The 19,643-nt window shown below is 39.5% G+C and overlaps 2 protein-coding genes across 7 annotated transcripts; one reads left to right on the plus strand and one right to left on the minus strand.

The window, feature by feature from the left end:
• Positions 1–362: 362 nt before the first annotated feature.
• On the plus strand, positions 363–1,961 carry LOC112195950 (CASP-like protein 1E1). Its single transcript, XM_024336188.2, has 2 exons — positions 363–773; positions 1,386–1,961. The coding sequence occupies exons 1-2, from the start codon at positions 514–516 to the stop codon at positions 1,729–1,731; spliced, it is 606 nt and encodes a 201-aa protein (XP_024191956.1). The 5' UTR covers positions 363–513; the 3' UTR covers positions 1,732–1,961.
• A 1,893-nt stretch (positions 1,962–3,854) lies between these two features.
• On the minus strand, positions 3,855–11,933 carry LOC112197654 (pentatricopeptide repeat-containing protein At3g18110, chloroplastic). 6 transcript variants are annotated; one of them, XM_024338412.2, is made up of 8 exons: positions 8,107–11,933; positions 7,816–8,016; positions 7,604–7,694; positions 6,626–7,466; positions 6,264–6,345; positions 4,828–4,962; positions 4,655–4,736; positions 3,855–4,529 (listed from the first exon to the last, which is right to left on the minus strand). In XM_024338412.2, exons 1-4 carry the CDS (start codon positions 11,745–11,747, stop codon positions 6,897–6,899), a joined length of 4,503 nt encoding a protein of 1,500 aa, XP_024194180.1. In that variant the 5' UTR covers positions 11,748–11,933; the 3' UTR covers positions 3,855–4,529; positions 4,655–4,736; positions 4,828–4,962; positions 6,264–6,345; positions 6,626–6,896. The 6 variants fall into 6 exon arrangements, with proteins under 6 accessions (XP_024194180.1, XP_040375108.1, XP_040375109.1 ...); XM_040519174.1 differs by adding an exon at positions 5,796–5,890 and having other exon boundaries at positions 4,501–4,736; XM_040519175.1 differs by adding an exon at positions 5,796–5,890 and having other exon boundaries at positions 4,501–4,736; positions 6,622–7,466.
• Positions 11,934–19,643: the final 7,710 nt, after the last annotated feature.

Genomic DNA, 19,643 nt, shown 5'->3' on the forward strand with positions numbered 1-19,643 from the left:
TTATTAAACGGGTTAACGGATTCGGATCATTATCGGATCAACGGATCAAAATGTTCAATCCAAACCCGTTTAATAGCTGCGGATCTGGAGCGGGTCCGGATCAAAATCCGGTCCATTTACAGGTCTATATGTGATGGTCTTCTATTTCTCTCTTAGACAAGATAATTCTGTAGATATATATGGACATATTGAAAAGAAATGTGTCACGTATATATATAGAGATATAGCCATCAGTAGCATGGCCGTAGACGTGTACCCTTCACCCATTCGACTCTGTGTCGATTCCCCTCTTGGTTTCCTACACTTATCCATTGTCCGAGTGTCGCCTACTATAGTAACCTATTCCCACCTCTCCTCCCAACTCCCAACAACGTCAAAAATTCCAAGCCTCTCTTTCCCACAAACGTTCAAGTTACTTCACCCTCCTATTTAAAACTTCACACTACACCATACTCTCAGCTCTCTCTCTCTCCCTTCCCCTCCCCCCTCCTCTGTAATAGTATACTAACTAAGATGGAGAGCCAGTACATAGGAGGCAAAAGCAATACCGATGGCGGTGGGATGCCGGAGAAGGAAGTGAGGGTAGCAAACCAGAGAAGAGTTGGGAGTTGTGAGTCGCTTGTGAGGGTTTTGGCCGTATTACTAACTCTGGTCGCTGCTATAGTTCAAGGGTTGAATAAGCAGACCAAAGTTGTTCCAATTAAGGTGGTTCCAACCTTGCCAGCCATTTATATTCCACTCACAGCCAAATGGCATGACTTATCTGCTTTTGCGTAAGCTCTCTCTCTCTCTCCCTCCAACCCAAATCACAAATATATATGGCTTCAGCGCCATAATTAATTGCATCATGAATTTGCTTGAAGTTTTGCATAACAATTATGCTAAGTGATGAACTTGCACTTGGTCAGGGTCTTGCTAACACTTCCGTCCAAATTGCTTTTACCTATCAAATACATGATAGAGAGACTTGATATTAGTGTGTGTTCTATTTGAAGTGATGAAACACCCATCACGAAATCTACCCAGTATGAGAAGAGAGAAGTTGTCAAGTAGTGTAATTTGGATACAAAACATTAGAACGATTGATTTGGACCCAAAAAAAAATGTTAGAATTATTTGACATACTGAAATTGACATGCATGTTAAGTAAGAAAGTGGTTCATTTCTCACTTACGAAGTGGGGGTGGGCTAAGGACCTTTTTTTTTTTTTTTTTTTTTTAATAAAGTAAGAAACTGGTTCAAATTGGCTATTTAGCCAAGTCAGGGTGCAGATTGACATTCTCAGAGGCAAAGTGGCAATTTAACCAAATATTAGATCCTATATGATCCTTAGCACACTGCAATTTCTAGTGACTAATTTACAAACACTGCTGACTGTGTGCTAGGTACTTGCTGGTTGCAAATGTCATAGCATGTGTATACGCAGCATTTTCCCTTGTCCTTTCCTTTGCAAACCGGGGCACAAAGAAGAGCTCACTAGGGCTATTCATCATTGTCCTTGATATATTGATAGTGGGGGTGCTTTTCTCAGCCATCGGAGCCGCCATGGCTATCGGTCTGATCGGGTACCATGGGAATTCACATGTGCAGTGGAACAAGGTCTGCAATGTGTTTGACAGATTTTGTCACCAGGTGATCGCATCAGTGGTCCTGACTCAGTTTGCAGCTCTTGCATTTATCTTCCTAGTCGTGCTTGCTATCTTACGCCTTAACAGAGGTCCACTTAAATAGGCAAACCTAGCTACAATGGACTATATATATATCGTTTGTGAACCATAGTAGAGATTACATATAGTAGAGGTAGTAGAGGTACCCTTCTCCTGAAAATGTCGAAGACTGTACCTTCTACCTTGTATGTGCGTATTAAGAAATTTGATTCCTTCAGTACTGCAATTAATGTTGTTGATGTACTAGCATTATAGTTTAATTTCAATCGAGTTGAACAATATTTTCAATTTCAAGCATTGCCTTGAAGGAGTTCCTCAAAACGGATGCCGTTGATTTGCTCAAGTCCTTACTTAAGCCTTTGTATTACTTGATAACAAATGCAATCGATTTTAATCTCGAAGTCAAAGTGAGGGTACCATCATCTTAAAATACTTTCAATCTCATCAACACGCAGATCATTGTTGAAATAAAATAAAGCAACGGAAAACATTTATCAAAACTGTATAAAATCACTAAGATGATGTATTGTTAGCTAAATGTAAGCAAAAAGAAGCATGACAAAATTTCAAAAGCCATTGCAGACAAGCAAGCAGATAAACAGAAGCTAAATGAACCAAAAAATGCACACCAATTTACTATCACAAGGCAATTGGCAGAGCCATAACAAAGGGAAAGCCTGGGGTTTAAAGGACCAAAGTGTGAATGAAAACCTGTTTTGCACATATGCAAAGGGTGTAAAGCTTTTTGTGTGCTTTGGTTTATATATCTACATCTGTTACCCTCCTCCTTCATATTAATTTACTCTGTCCTGCCTACCAATATGTTGCAAAAGCATTTGGAACTGAAACCGATCAATTGGCGTTGCTGAAAATCATAGAATGGTTACTGATCCATGGCTTCTTGAACTTATGAAATGACTCCTTAATTCACCTCTGCAACTCATATGGGATTATATCACCTTACTTTTGCTACCTCTATTTTTCAAGGTTCGTCAACCTTCGAGATATATAGTGCTTCTCTGGCAATGTTCCATGCAAGTGATCATTTGTTCCAATTCAGAATCTTAATCTAAGTTGCTACATGTTGGAGAGGAAACTTCTGGTGAATCTCACCTTCTGCTATGAACTTAATTAGCATCATAAGGAGGCATATTGATTAAGCTTTTGCAACTTAATAACGAGAAAAACAATCTGACAGGATGTGCCACCAAGATGATCTATTGTTATATAAATGTCAGCAAAAAGAAGCATGAAAATACTTCAAAAATGTTTTTGCGTGCAGTTTGCACACAGGCAAGTGAATAGACAGAAGGAAAATAAGGAATTAAAGGTAAACTCACTGGAAAACAGTTTAAGGAGAATGGCTTGACTCTTCTGGTTGCAACTCATTACCATATCTGCTGCTCTCAGAAGGCTTTCAAAGTGCTTGGCGAAAATCCGGCAGCTTGTGAAACAGCAAAGAGCAGTGTACCTTAGCATCATGAAATATGGTTATAACTAAACTGATATTGTAAGCTAAAACGTGTGGGCTTGCAAAATGAGCAAGCTAGAAACATTCAAGGAAAATGGAGAAAATAAGGTAAGCACCAATGGATTATAAGCATTTAAAAGCTCGAGTAATATGATTTGATAAGTTAACCTATCTACATCACGGAAGGTCTACTTATCAACGAAACTCTTCGTAGACCCACTATTTTGCCTTGGTTTGCAAGACAAGGGTGCCCACAATTTTGAGTTTTATGGGTACAGCACCTTCTCCAAAAGAAGAAATGATTAATTGTAATTCTCTTCAACGAGCTCTTCAAATTACATGATGACAATACTTTCAATCCCGTCAATATGCAGATGATTATTCAAATAAATAAGAGCAAGAACAGAAAACTTTAGCAGAGAGAAGCATGAAAAGATGTAAACTTCCAAAATGCTTTTGCACACAAGCAAGCAAACAAGCAGAAGGGAAATAAACTAAAATCCATACCAACTATCAGAAGCAAATGGCAGAGCGAAAACAATTAGGTATGACTGAAGTTTAAAAGAGAACTGGTTTTGCACAGATGCAAGGTTGTACAAGCGAATTGCTTCTGTGCGTTTTGGTCTATATACCTTCACGTGCTTAACTGATTACCCTTTTCTTGCTTTATATGAACCTCTTAGCTACCAATGTTGCAAATGCATTTGAAAACGAAACCGATTTGCATTGATCAAAATCACAGAAATCATAACCACTGATCCACATGGGTTCTCAAACTCAAGAAATGATTCCTTGGTTCACTTGGGTAACTAGTATGGGGATTATATCACCTTACATTTGCGTCCTCTCTTTTCTAAGGTTCATCAATCTTCAACATAACATCTTTCTCAGGCAATACTCCACACAAGTTGATCATTTGTTCCAATAATTCAGAATCTTAATCCAAGTTACAAGAAGTTGGAGGGGAAAATTTTAGTGAGCCTCACCTCTCTGAGAACTTGGCACCATACGGAGGCATATTGATCAATCTTCTGCAACTTGATAACGCGAAAAACAATGACAGGAATGCTCCTTAAAAAATTATACCACAGCCTTTCTTAGCTGGTGGCAGGGCTCGAAACGCTTATCCTTTTTTGTTTTCTTTTTTCACTTGGAGCATGCTAATCATATATCTGGTATGATCCTACCACATCCAGTTTAACATATTATCTACGAACAGCTTCATACTCATAGCTACATGCCTAAGCTTTTTGTCCTAAACTGGCAAACATGCATGTGTATCGGAATCATCAGTTTTAGGAATACATGTGGCAATGATATATATAGCTTTATCTTATTACTCCAAAGTCCACACCCAAAAAGTAGCAGAAAATCGCAGGTATACGGCAACCCTGCAAGAATATACCATATGTAAAATTACTTCCAAGTATACATTTAGATCTATATCAGTTATATTACAAAGTAAAAGGATATCAAAACAATAAGAGAACAACTTTGTTATCAAAGGCAACCCCACCCTGATTGTCATGTTCCAATCGAGCACCTCTTCTTCTAAAAGACATTTAACAGAGCTTCCGGGCACCATCCAACGTAACCTCCTGGAACAGCATCGAAGTCAGTCACCCAACTCACCCACAATGAATAATTAACAGAGCATCTAATAGTCGACACAGAAGAATTGACACGCACCAGAAAATAAGGTAATCAAGTCATGATGTTCTTAGGTATCACAATTTGCATGAGCAATAGGGTCATTCAAGGAAACTCTGGTTGGATTTCTCACATCTAATTTCTCCTACCCTTGGGTGCACAACCAGTTATACCCTGCATACCAACGACATGTATGAGGACGTATAAAATGTTAGAACCAATCAGTATATACGAACAGTAACCGTATATATATATATATATATATATATATAATCTAAATCACAAATTGAATATATAATAATAATAATCAATTGAAATCAAATAACTTTAATTCGAAATTGAATCACTAACTTGATCAGATAGAGGCCTGCAATGCAGTGACCTAAGACAGAAATTCGCCCCTACTTGTGCTGTAGTTTCAGACGTCTATCTAGAGGATACAACTATCTGGTACAAGTTCTTGCACAAGAACTTGACCCTGACGAATTCTACTTTATGTTTCTCAGAATAACTTTTTGGGGAAAGGAAGAAGAAGATTGATCGATGGATAATGACGACCGAAGGTCGTCCTTATATAAAAGCCAAGATGAACAGTTGCGTCGGCAGTTGTTTGACGTTGTTTGATTCCATCTATTGCAACTGTTAGATTTTATCCGAAAATTGAACAGTTAAGCAAAAAATAAAATCAGATTTAGTCAAACCGAGCCCCAAGGCCCAAGGCCCATCTTTGACTTATATACATTTGCATAATCCAATGGGAAACCCACTAGAAAAGCCCACAAAGCCCACTTCTATACATGTCATCCATTTACTTCTTTACATGGGAAGCTCCCTATAAAGGCCATTAGCCTTTAACACTTCTTCCATGTGGGACTAAAGTCCCACAAGTTCCAACATAAAACACCAGGGTGTGAATAAATCAACCACTATTATGGAAAGTAATTGCAAGGGAAGTACGCAAACAGCAAGGATGATTCAATTAATTTATGCATATAGCTAGATAGAACCTTTAAGCTTCTGAATAAACTTTTTGAATTTAAATGATGTTGAAACACTGATATGACATCGAAGCGTGTCCAAGCTCCTGGTCATGGCTTTGTAACTGATATCATATGGAAGTACTCAGGCATCAGGCATGTATAACACATATTCACCAATAAGGAGGTCCACTAGCGAAACACCCCCATCCAAACATGCAGTTTACAGACACTAGAAGTGATCTTATTCGCCAGTTATTCACCCATTACCAATTAGATTTAAGCACAACACAGTACAAACACAATGGTTTTAAGCAGAGACAAGAAGACAATCACTATGGAAAAGGATATGACTTTCTAAAAAGCATAAACTAACAATTATTGTAGGTATTCAACAAGATAGGCTTAAACTTTCAAAACGAACATTGTACAAGCATAGAGATTAAATTCCAGACGGAAAGAAAAGAAGAAGCTGCACTTGAAAATAAAATGGAATACCTTCTTCACTTTGGCGCTTGATACTCTTAAGGGCAACTCCACCTCACCAACTTTTGAACTTCAACCACAATGTTGGACTTCTCTGCATCAGGTAAATTCTGGAATACATAAACCTCAATGCACATGTAAAATGAGACCATAATATGGAAAGAACTAGCTAGTTGACCATAGTTATATTACACAAGGAAATTTTGAAAAGAAACTCATTCAGATGCAACTTGAAATGCTTTGAACAATACATCTGAAATGCTTTGAACAATAGATCGGACACCATCATAAGGAATATTAACTGCTGTGGGTTGTCTATATATAAAAAGAACATATCAAGTGTACAAGAGAACTAAGAATATGTAGAGACCTACTTTAGCAGAAAATTCCAGCCAGATCAGTGATAAAATGCAGTTTGCCATAGCTTTACTCAACTCCAGACTCGACAAACCTCTGAGTACTTAAATATCAACTGCCAATTACCAATACTCTAACAAGTTTCTACATGTATTTTATGGCCAAGTTTGGGGGAATCTTTCTTTTAGGTACCCTTTTTTTCTGATTCACAGTACAATGAGTATTATTTTTGGAATAAACCCCAAAAATAAAAGCAGCCTTTCCAAATATTCATCTGCTACTTTCCTTCTAATCCAAAGCTCTTCTTTTTGATGCAATTTGTTTGGTGTTTGATAACATGGACGGTCTTATACATGTCCTCTTTCTAAGCTTCCTAATCCTGCTCACCCTACTCGGGTCAACAATTCCCCTCTTTCTCATTTTTTCTAACTTCTCTTTCCTTCCCTCGATATCAGCTTGAATAACCCTTTCTCTTTTTTCATCAGATAGCAAAGCCAGTCTTGCAAATTTCTTGGGTCTCACTAATCCAAGCTTCTCATTTATTTCTTTAAATGCAGGAACAAGACCACGTCTTAAGAAGCATCCATCAATGAGCTGCATTGAGTTTGATTCAGGGAGAGCTGGCGCATCTTTCAACTCAAGGTCCAAACAAAACGGGGAGTCCTTTAACCACATTCTGAGGGAGTGTGCTTTTGCTACAAGTAGACCACTTCGTGTTTTACACGGCAGAAAAGGTGAACCAATTTCCCAAAGGCACGCCTTTAATGTACTGTTAAGTGAAACCATGTTGTACTCAGATGTCCCTGTTATCAGAACGACTGACTTGGGAGACTCTGGATAACCCTCCAAGGATGCATCCTGCCACAGAACAAGAACCTCTATGTCAGACGGTTAATGTTGAACTTTGTATTATGCTTTTTGTTTAGTCAACAAAAAGCTATTTCTTTTCAAAAAGAAAAAAATGAAACGAAACTACAGAGGAGAAAGAGAGTTGCCTGCATCTGATCAAGCCATAAAGTAAGACCAACAAGAGCAGAACCAGCTGACAACTTCCTAAAATCAGCACCCCAGTCCTTGTCAGCGACTCTGCATTTACAAGATTCTGAGGTATAAGCAAAACCAATAAAAGGGGGGTGGGAATCCTTAATGAGGAAAACAACAATTTCTTTTGGCTACCACCAGATGGTTAATAATTACCAACCCATACCTGAACACATCACGGTTATAGATGCCTCTCTTTACTGCCAGTTGGAAAACCCATGAAGCAGTAGCCCGGAGTTCATATGCCCACAAGAGGTCCTCCAGAGCATTGACAAAATTGAAGGCTGCATTGTCTTCTAAGGGTTCTAGTTTCTCTAGACAGTGGTCTACATCTGGAATGAGTGACTCAGATTTTTCCTTCAAAAGCCTACAAGAAGAGATATGATTATAAATGGATTACCCAAAAGAAAACATGGTGTTTGTGATGCCTCTCTAACTTGAGAAACTAGTAGAATACCTAATTGGGAGATCAAATCCAGCATCACGTAGTGCATTTAGAAGAACAAAGGCTTCACTTGTCTGCTGGGACAAACTTGCAGCCCTTATGAAGCATGTCCATATTCTATGATCTGGCTCCAGACCACCTTTCTTCATCTCATTGAGCTTTTGAATTCCAGTGTTATAATCTCCATTCCTTAGATAAGCATCAATAACTGAACTATAGGGTAACGTATCCAGATCTAAACCAGTTACTTTCAAATTGTCAAGCACTTTTTCTGCTTCCTGAGGCTGTCCAGAGCTGCCATAAGAAACCATAAGCAAGTGCATTGTGGCAAAGTTGGGTTCTATTCCAGCCTCCTTCATCACAGACAGCAGCATTTCAGCTTTGGCATGGTTTCCAGAATTTCTAAATAGTTTCATCATCGTATGATAAAATGACCGATCCAATTTACATCCATTAGACCTTAACTCTTCAAAAAGTTCCTCAGCTTGATCCAACAACTTCTGCTTACCAAATGCTGAAATTAAGCTTTTGTAAGTGTTCAGCTTCGGTTCCAGGCCCTGCCTTCTCATTTCATGCATCAACGACAAACCTTCTTCTGGTCTACGATCTCTGCAGTACAATATAATTAATGTATTGTAAGTATCTTCATCTGGTTGAAGTTCAGCTTCTTTAATCTGCTGGTATACATTAACTGTCTTTTTGAAATCCTCAATTCCTGCATATAATTTAAGCAAGGAATTCCATATTGAAAGATCAGGCTTGAAACCCGCCTCTTCCATCTCAGAAACCATTGCTTCAACATCCCTTACTCGTTTCCCCCTGCACAATAACTTGATCATAATTCTGAAACTATCCATTGTAGGAAAATAACCAGCAGCCTTCATTCCATGATATATTTTCTTCACCTCAAATATGTTACCAGCTCGAGCAAATGCTTCAAGCATCAACAGAATTGAACTCTTGCTTATTTTAAAACCCATATCTTGCAACTCCTGGATAAGAACATAAAGTTCGTCCAACCTCCCATCAACAATTAAAGCCTGCAAAAGACCATTAACAGACTCTACCGTTGGGGAAGGACCATCTCTTGTCATTGTGTTAAAGATCACTCTAGCCCGCTCATAGCAACCACTTGCGGCATAAGCTTGTATCAAGGCATTCCAGACCTTCCTATCCACTGTTTTACATCTTTGTTTAAGACTTCCCACCAAACTTTCAGCTTTCTGCCATAGCTTCAATTTCCCATATACTTCAATAACATCAACATATATGGAGATACTGTCAAAAAGAATGCCTTTCATGTCTGCCTGCTCAATCAAATGGTGGGCTGTCTCGGGGAAACCCATTTTACAATATATCAGCACCATATTTTGGTAAAGATGCTCTGATGGTTCAATACCATAGAATCTCATGTCAGAATAAACCTGTGAAGCTTCACCAAAGAGTTCATTCTTCTCACAGCCTTGAATCAAGATTTCATACATAGTACAACTTCTGCTAAAAGAATGGAAACCCTTGGAATTATTATATTCTGCCAAGGCAGCATCAAATTCACCAGCCTTGCATTGTATGACAACCATTGCCTCAGTTATCAGTTGGTTGGAACCGGGAGCATGTTCTTTCAAAAATGCAAGCAACTCACATGCTTCTGAGTGTCTACCACAAGAACTATATGAACTGAGAATAGAAAAAAGACTTTCCCGGTCCAGTTCATAACCACTGGTGATGGCTAATCTTAACATTTTAGCAGCATGATCATAGCATTCTCCCTTAACAAGAATTGAAGAGATGACCTGTGCATTCATACCACCGACCTTTTCCATGTCTCTAATCACTTTTTCAATAGTTTCCAATTTGTTTTCAGTTCCAAGCACCCGCAACATTACCTCGTAAAGGGCATTATCTGGCATGAAACCATCATGCAGCATTTCCTGGTACAATGTCATTGCCTTCTTTGTCTCGTTGGACCTGAGAAAGATATCAAGCATAACTGAGTATGCTAGATGATCTGGTCTAATCCCAGACTTAATCATGCAATCAAATGTTTCTTGAGCCTCCACTTGTTTGCCAGCCTTCGCATATCCACACATTAAAGCACTATAAGTCCGAAGAGTGGGTTTTACTCCACTGTCCAACATTTCTGACATCACATTTGCAGCCTCTGTAATCTTATTTTCTTTGCCAAGGGAATCTATCAAAACAGTGTACGTAACAGCATCAGGAATTCGACCCAACATTTTCATGTCCCGGTAAATCTGCTGTGCTTGATCATGCTGGCCCTGCTTTCCATACATGTGGATAATAGTATTGTATGTCATCTCATCTTTAGCAAACCCCATTTTCACCATCTCTTCACCAATATCCCGGACTTTTTCTATATTAAGTTCTCTTGCAAAAGCATACAACAAAGAATTATATGTCACTGCATCAGGGAAAAACCCTTTTGACTCCAATTCCTTAAAGAGCTGCTCAGCTTTGCTCGACTGCCCACATCTGCCATAAACCGAAATCATGGCATTATAAGTCCAAAGATCAGGTTGACAGTTATGTCCTTCCATGTCAGCGTATACCTTCACGGCCTCCTCCAAATTGGATTCCCGAGCACAGCCGCTTATAAGAGTATTGTAGGTGATTATATCTGGCCTAAGACCCGACCTCCTCACCTCATTCAAAAGTTCAATAGCCAAATTTGGTACCATGGCACCTGACCTGAGACGAGCATTTATCAAAGTGTTGAGACTCACAAGGTCTGGCTCACACCCCCTCTCACGCATTAAGTTGAGCAGTTCTTGCACCCTCTTAAACCGACCACTTCGTGCATACACACCCATCATTGCATTGTACACCTGGACTGTATTACCAATTTCAGGCTCAGCCCTGGTGTATATCTCCACAGCCAAAGCTTCCTGGTTAGCCTTTCCAAGAACAGCCAAGATAGTTGCAAGCATTCGTGCATTCGGGGCATACCAGTGGCACAAATTCAGCCACTCGTACACCTCCAACGCGCGCTGCCAGCTCTTCTGCCCCACCCATTTCACCACAAAGCAAAAATCAGTGGGGGTCATCTGTACTTTCCTATCATCCAGCACATCAGCCACAAACTCATCAGATTTCAACCCCAAAATCCTATCAGTAAAGAACTTGACTCTCTCCCTCCAATCCTTGGCTCTCTTAAGAGCCAATTTGGTCATTTTCTTTGCCCTGGTCTTGCTGGGCCTCCCCAACACTAACTGGGTTTCATCATTCTTATCCAAAGATGATGCTGCAAAACCCACATCACCATTATCTTCCTCTTTGCTCTCAGACTCAGAATCAGAGAGTTGGGTCGAAAACCCGGCATCCTCCACAAGAGGGGTGAATTGGGTCTGAGGAGGTGAAGGGTAAGTTTCTGAGAGCTTCAAATGAGGCCATCTGACTGAGGGTGAAGCTCTGCTATAGCTAAATCTCTTGTTGTTGTTAATTTGACTAGTGTTACTATCATTAGGCTGCTCAGAACTACCAGAACTAGAAGTAGAAGGTACTTGAGTTAGAGAGCAAGAAAGACAAGTGCTTTTGCATACCTTATTTGAAGAAGAAGGAGAAGAAGATGAGAGTGGGGACTCTGAATGGAATAAGGGTGAGGTAGCCAGGGACAGCACTCCTGTGAATGTCATGGTTTAGATTGTCTTCATGAAATATGAGAGATGTTTGAGAAAGACAGAAGCTTTGTATGAAACACACACAGAGGTTGAGGTTTTGGGAAGATGGATGAGATTATATTTTTGTTTGGAAGGGCGCGGTAGCTGGGTTCATGTTTTATGCCACTAGTGGGGAAAATCTCAATTTCCTCTTCTTCTTCTTTTTTGACAAGGAATAACGAATATCATTAAACTAACTTTAGTCACATATTTGCGTCTTAAATCAATAGCCAAGTGATTAAGAAAAAATTCAGTAAAAACCCACTGATTCAATAAGCCGTCTCTTTTAGAGAATTGGAAAAATGTATTATATTCATCTCAACATGAGGTTTATATAGGGTCACATTATGTATACAAAAGACAATATATAATAGCTATACTAATAAATCGCACATTACGAGTCTGTCAATCACATACATTACGAGTCTGTTAATCGCATACACTAAGCAATACTTATTGCACAAATAGTCATTATCATTCACAACACACCCCCTTGGATATTCCATGTCAATAGTGTTGCATCTGCTATACGCTTCTAAGTTGCCTCGTCAAAAACTTTGTCAAGTAATAAAAATCCTATGGGAAAAAACAACCTTGGTCGAAGGAGAAAAAGAGCACAACGCGCGTGAAAGTGGAGTAGTCGACATCCTTCAACACTCCCCCTTGTGCCGCTCAAACTCAGTGATGACGCTTTGATCGTTGCCTCACTAAAAACATTGCCAGGTAACAAAAACTCTGTGGGACAAAAATAACTCTGGTCGAAGGGCAAAAAGAGCACAACACGTCCTTTACTCTTCCAGATCGAACATGTAGATATCATACCTCTTCTCAAAGGTGGATTTAGGTAACGACTTGGTAAACAAGTCCGCTACATTATCCTCTGAACAGATTTGATTCACTTCAATATTTAGAAGTGTTTGTTGTTGCTTATTGTAAAAGAACTTAGGCGATATATGCTTGGTGTTGTCGCCCTTGATGAAACCTAACTTCATTTGCTCAATACAAGCTGCATTATCTTCATAAATGCATGTAGATTTATCTGTGGTAGACTTCAAACCACAGGTTCCTCGAATGTGTCTAACTACAGACCTTAGCCATATGCATTCTCGCACGGCTTCATGTAGAGCGATAATCTCTGCATGATTTGAGGAAATAGCAACAAGGGTCTGCTTTGTAGACCTCCAAGATATCGCAAAGCTTCCCATGGTAAAGACATAACCCATTTAGGAGCGACCTTTGTGAGGGTCAGAGAGATACCCTGCATCAGCAAAACTCATCAAAACATCGTTGTCATTTTGATGGAAGGGAGGAGGAGCACGGAAGGTGGCGTTTTGCCTTGTGGAGTCCGATCCCACACTTCCGTTATTTCTTTTCTCTCAGTAGGGATAGAACAAGCCCATATCAATGGTACCTCTCAAGTATCGAAAGATTGTCTTTATGTTAATCCAATGGCGGCGTGTTGGCGCAGAACTGTGTCGAGCTAACAAGTTCACTGCGAATGAGATGTCCAGTCTTGTACATTGAGCTAAGTACAATAATGCACCTATTGCACTTAGATAGGGCACTTCAACCTCTAATAAGTCTTCGTCCTCATCCCTTGGACGAAACGGATCTTTTTCAGGCTCAAGACTACGACCGATCATGGGAGTACTCACAGGCTTTGCTTTATCTTCATTAAAGTGCCTTAATAATTTTTGAGTATATGCTGACTGATGGATCATAATCCCATCACTACAGTGCTCGAGTTCTAGTCCGAGGCAAAACCATGTTTTCCCAAGATCTTTCATCTCAAATTCGGATTTCAATTACTTAGCAGTTTCCTTTAACTCATCTAGAGTTCCAATTAGGTTCATGTCATCGACATAAACTGCTATAATTGCAAATTCGGAACTTGTCCTCTTTATAAACACGCATGGACATATTTCATTGTTGACATATCCCTTCCCAATAAAGTAGTCACTTAGACGGTTATACCACATCCATCCGGATTGTTTCAATCCATATAGTGAGCGTCTCAATCTTATTGAAAACGCGCTCCGTGGTTTAGAGCCACTTGACTTGGGTAATTGAAGTCCATCTGGAACCTTCATATATATCTCTGAATCTAGATCCCCATAGAGATATATTGTAACCACATCCATAAGCTACATGTCAAGTTTTTCAGAAACTACCAAACTGACAAGGTAGCGGAACGTTATAACGTCCATTACGGGAGAATATGTCTCCTCGTAGTCGATTCTAGGGCGTTGTGAGAAACCTTGCGCCACAAGGCGGGCTTTGTATCTAACAACCTCATTTTTCTCATTACGCTTTCTAACAAATACCCATTTATGGCCAACAGGCTTTATACTTCGGGGTGTCAGGGTTATAGGCCCAAATACCTGTCTCTTTGTTAGTGAATCCAATTCAACCCGGATCGCATCTTTCCATTTAGGTCAATCTGCTCTTCGTTGACATTCTTCAACGGAGCGAGGTTCGATATCATCGTGTTCTATAATTCCTTGAGCAATAGAATATGCAAACACATCATCAAGGATAATAGAATCTCGATTCAACGTCTCATGTACACTAATGTAATTCATGGAGATATCCCTATTCCCTGGAATTGGGTCTAACATTGGAGCGTCCCCTAATGATGTCTCTTGGACATAACCATAATCCAGAATATCTTCATGAGACGGGTTATTTATGTCGATGATTAATGGATCTTTCTGTGCCAAACTCGCTTTCTTTCTCAGGCGAGAATCCATCAAACCTTTGGGCCTCCCACGTTTCCTTGCTGGGAGCCCGGCCTGAGCCACATTGCCATCACTATTAGTGGTGGCGGCGCCATGCCCAATACCCCTAGGGGTGGCGCCATGTCCATGATTTTTAAGGACATCAATCCTTGCAGGCACGTTTGCAGCAGGTATATGTGATCTTGTCACTTTAGCGATATCAGAAAACTCATCAGGCATAGAGTCTGCTACGTTTTGAGGATTGAGAATTCTCCGCACTTCAATTTCGGACTGTGCGGTTCGGGGATCAAGATGAGACAAAGTGGGGACAGACCACGACAATTCTTGTCGTTCCTATTGAACATTATTGTTCCTATCTCCCCCTAACGACGGGAAGACTGTCTCATCAAAGTGACAATCCGCAAATCTAGCGGTAAATAGATCGCCTGTCAAGGGTTCTAAGTAGCGGATAATGGTTGGAGAGTCATATCCAACATAAATGTCTAATCGTCTTTGAGGACCCATTTTGGTGCACTGTGGCAGCGCAATTGGCACATAAACTGTACACCCAAATATGTGTAAGTGTGAGACATCAAGCTCATATCCAGTAACCATCTGGGACGCAAAAAAGGGTTGAGTGGCAGTAGGCCTCAGACAAATGAGCACAGCTGCATGCAATATTGCATAGCCCCAAGCAGAAACAGGGACATTGGTGCGCATAACCAATGCTCTAGCAACCATTTGAAGTCTTTTAATGGCAGCTTCTACAAGACCATTTTGGGTGTGAACATGAGGAATAGGTTGTTCAACCTCAATCCCAATGGACATGCAATAGTCATCAAATGTTTTTTATGTAAACTCTCCAGCATTGTCAAGATGAATTGATTTAATAGGATGATTAGGGTGATGAGCCGTTAATTTAATGATTTGTGCTGGGAGTTTAGCAAATGCAGCATTTCTTGTGGACAATAGCATGACATGTTACTAGGGCTGGGATTTAGAACCGTAAAACCGGAGGAACCGCACCGAAAGTGTCGGTTCGGTTCAGTTCTACAACATATGTGCTAGCATTTTTCTCGGTTCGGTTCCGGTGCTTGATTTTAAAACCTCCTTGGAACCGAAATACAGATGTCAGTGTATAATTCGATAATAAGGCCAAGCTTATTTCTGTAAAATAGAACCTTTCTCATGTGATCAGGCACTTCCAAATGCGATCAGAACCTTCCATCTTATCTCATAATCTCCTATCCATTCGATCAAAACCCTAAAAATTATCTCTTCTCGAGTTCCCTCAAACTCTCATTCTCTCATAGTCTCAGTCTCCATCCTAGATGACTCTCACTCTCTCAGCAATCCTATGATCAAAACCCAGACGAGCGAGACGACCTCCCTCAAAGTCTGGAACCCAGAAACATGCATGATTTAGTAGATCCTCTGCGTCTTCGATTTGTGTTTGCCATGGCTCAAGCCTCAATATAAGCTTTGTGTTGGCCATTGCGTCTTCTATCTGTCTTTGATTTGTGTTGGCCATGGCGTCTTCGATCCGTCTTCAATTTGTGTTGGCCATTGCATCTTGGATCTATCTTCGATTTGTGTTGGCCATGGCTCAATGCCTCAATGGAAGCTTTCATTTTTCTCTCATCACCCTGCAATTTCAATACATGACTCTTTGCCCGTGAAATCTGACCACTTTTTCGTTTTCGTTTGAACCCAGTCCTGCAGTGAGTGTAGCTGTGCAGTCCAACGACTTTAGCCTCTGATTTCTTCCCGTGAGCACTTCGAGTGAAATCGATCAATCCGTCTTTAGTATTCCGTTTCTGCATTCAGAACTGCTTGGTTTATTGCTAAATAATACACTGTTATTCCATTGTTTTGGATCTGTTGTTGACTGAGGTCTTTGTATTGGTTTAGGTAATGAGGCTCTGGTCTTTGTATTGGTTTATTACTTAAGCATCTTATGTGAAGTATATAAATAGTCAAGAAAGGACATTAACTTCTTCATAAGCTACTTATGTGAAGTATATAAATAGTATAGGGAGATTACCAATCTCCAACTTTCTTTGAAAACTAGTAGTTGTGTAGCAAATATACCCGAAACCAAAGACTTATTATTGACCTCTTGTTGATTATCAATGAGAAAGCCACAACCAAAAGGAGAAAATAAAATGTTTATATTCACTCGAACAGTTATGTTTGGTTTTCCTAGCCTCTTCCCCCTAACACTACCCTCTATTTCTGTATTTAAGGGAGTTACGACAGTTGCTTTTGGTCTTTCTCTTCGACAATGTCCACACCACAATAATCCTTGCTCATCTCTCTCATTTTATCTCCGTATGGTGCAGTTATACATTTGCTTTCCGGTTAAATTATATAACTTTGCTTTGATCTTAAGCATTCAATTATACTATAGAAAATACAAGAAATAGAATCAATCGATTTATTAATCAATATATATCTCGTGTGCGAAGAGACTGTACTAGGCTAAATGAACAAGTAATTTAGACTGCAACTGCATTTATATACTTAATTAAAGCCATGAGATTAAGTTTCTCTTGTATATTCTTCCATACTATAGTCATTTGAAGTTCAATTTGTATACTCATTTGAAGTTCCCCTTGTATACAATTTGTATATTCTTCCATGGGATTAAGTTTCCCTTGTATATTCTTCCCTTGCATTTATATACTCATTTGAAGTTCAATTTTATTTTTTTTAAATTATCCTATACCATTGACTGCAAATTTGTAATTTTCTATGTAGATTTAGTACTGATGGAAGGCTGGAAGCCTTGTTGCATTGAGGGAGAGGAAGCCATGCTGGAAATATGTTTGCAGCTGTGCACTGATGAACTATTTCAACTTTAGGTTATTTGTTTCAGTTTGAGACTTTGAATTGCTCAGTTTTAGACTTTCATTATTTTAGTTTGCTACAAATTGACGTAGCAGTATTGTTCAAATTGGACAGTCTATTCACTCTATTGTTTATTTTTATTTGCTGCAATTTGCTGGGAATGTGTATTATTGCAGACTTGCAGCTTTACATTGTTCTGTAATATGCTATTTTGCAGTTCTGCAGTTTGCAGATTTTGAGTTTGTAGTTGTATAGTTTGCAGGAAATTGCTTGTTTCAGTTTGTAGTTGTATTGCTGGAAATTGCTTGAGTGTTGAGTGTTTGACAGTTTGAGAGTTTTGAGTGTTTGATGGTTTAATGCTTTGATTGCTTTCATCAATTTCATCTTGCATGCTTTAACAGTTTGGGAGTTTGCAGGAAATTGATTATTTGCTATGTTGATTTTGATTGTTGAATATGTAGATTGTAGATAATGTTGAGTTTGAATGATTGAATATATTGTGCAATATTGAATCATTTGAATGTATGTATGGAAATCAGGAAAACTGGAAACTAGAAACTGCTGAAAACTGAAAAGCAGTGTTTTTATATGGAAAAACCGAGGAACCGAGTTTGGAACCGATCTGAGATTGGAACCGAAAAACCGAAAAACCGAGCTAGGAACCGAACTGATATTGGAACCGAAAAACTGAGAAACCGACCCGAGAATGGTCGGTTCGGTTCTATATCAGTTCTTGATAAAAAAAACATCAAACCCGAACCGATGATCACTTGTCGGTTCCGGTTCCGGGTTCACTACTTGAAACTGGAGAACCGACCCGAGGCCAGCCCTACATGTGACCATCGTGTCGATGCATTAACTAACACCATAAAATATCTAAATGGTCCGCAAGTTGGTTGAATAGGTCCACAAATATCACCTTGGATTCTTTGTAAGAATGGAATATTTTCCCTAGTGTCCTTTGCATAGGATGGTCTCGATCCTAATTTTGCTAAAGAGCAGGCTTTGCAAAACGAAGGATGGGCTTTAGAAACAACCAGGGAAGTATCCGGTTGAGCGACGAAATCACAATTGACTTTAGAAGTAGAAAAATGAACCAAGGAGGTATTGGTGGCGTCAATACCACTTTTGGGCCGCAGGGGTAGGCGGTGCCAGCCCTACCTTAGATCGAATTTTGGTTATGACTTCTTTTCGTTTTGAAAAATGGATGTCCGTGTGAAGTCTTTAATATACGGATCATCATATTATGACCTGGGTGTCCCAAACGGTCATGCCAAAGCCTATATGTGTCAGAATCCCATAAGTCATCTCTCATGACATGGTTTGATTCAATAATTTGAATAGTGGTTGCATACAACCCACTAGAGCGACACATAAGTTTCTCTAATACTCGTTTATGTCCGTAGTCATTAGAGGTGATGCAAAGGAACTCTTGTCCATTCTCACAATGTGTTTCCACATGAAAACCATTGGCTCTTATATCTTTAAAACTCAATAGGGTTCTTCCAGCCCTAGGAGCATATAGAGCTTCGGTGACATTAATACTTGTGCCATTTGGCAACATAAATTGAGCTGGTCCTCGATCATGAATCAATTGTGATGGTCCAGCCATCGTAGTCACAGAAGATCGACTAGGCGTCATCCATAGAAATAGTTGCCTATGACGCAATATAGTATGTGTGGTGCCACTATCAACAAGGCATTCCAACTCTTCAGGAAACCTACTAAAAAGTAATAAAGTTCGGAATTAAAACATGTCCATGACATCGAATAATAATACGATACTTTATTAATAAAGATAGCCAATGATTACATCAAAGGTCCCAAAAAGTCTAATCCAAAATAAAATCAAACTAAGACACATTGTAGTCACTCTATCCGTTTGATAACTCCAATCAAATATGACCAGGAAAGTAGACAAAGATGTTGGTAGAGCAAGGCTCTCTTAAGTACCATTAATCTCAATGACTTTTCTAGACATCATATGTCATTGGGTGCACCACATAAGAAAGAGTTTAATACAATTGTCATTTATTGACTAAGGCATATTGCCATTACAAAAATTCTTGGAAAATAAAACGACTATTCTAATCAAAGTCTGCAGCATCCTTGTGCACTTCATCTTCAGTTTTGAAGTCCTCTATGGTGAGATTGACATCTCCACCATCTTCTTCTTCTTCTTCTGCAAGGTACACTTCTTGCTCCCTCAGGTCCCTGTATGCCATGTATCTTGAAGCTAGTTGCTCGCTTGTCTTGCATTGCTTGAACCAATGCTCACTTGATCCACATCAATGACACATGTCAT

The sequence above is a fragment of the Rosa chinensis genome, chromosome 4, assembly GCF_002994745.2.
Source record: "Rosa chinensis cultivar Old Blush chromosome 4, RchiOBHm-V2, whole genome shotgun sequence".
Taxonomy (NCBI): Eukaryota; Viridiplantae; Streptophyta; class Magnoliopsida; order Rosales; family Rosaceae; genus Rosa; species Rosa chinensis.

Excerpts from the sequence above, each read along its gene's own strand:
- LOC112197654 (XM_024338412.2), bottom strand. The coding sequence starts at position 11,747 with ATGACATTCACAGGAGTGCTGTCCCTGGCTACCTCACCCTTATTCCAT. Across the intron at positions 7,695-7,815 it reads TATAACCGTGATGTGTTCAG|AGTCGCTGACAAGGACTGGG; the intron begins GTATGGGTTGGT and ends TTGTAAATGCAG. Across the intron at positions 7,467-7,603 it reads TATGGCTTGATCAGATGCAG|GATGCATCCTTGGAGGGTTA; the intron begins GCAACTCTCTTT and ends GTTCTGTGGCAG.
- LOC112195950 (XM_024336188.2), top strand. The coding sequence starts at position 514 with ATGGAGAGCCAGTACATAGGAGGCAAAAGCAATACCGATGGCGGTGGG. Across the intron at positions 774-1,385 it reads CATGACTTATCTGCTTTTGC|GTACTTGCTGGTTGCAAATG; the intron begins GTAAGCTCTCTC and ends ACTGTGTGCTAG.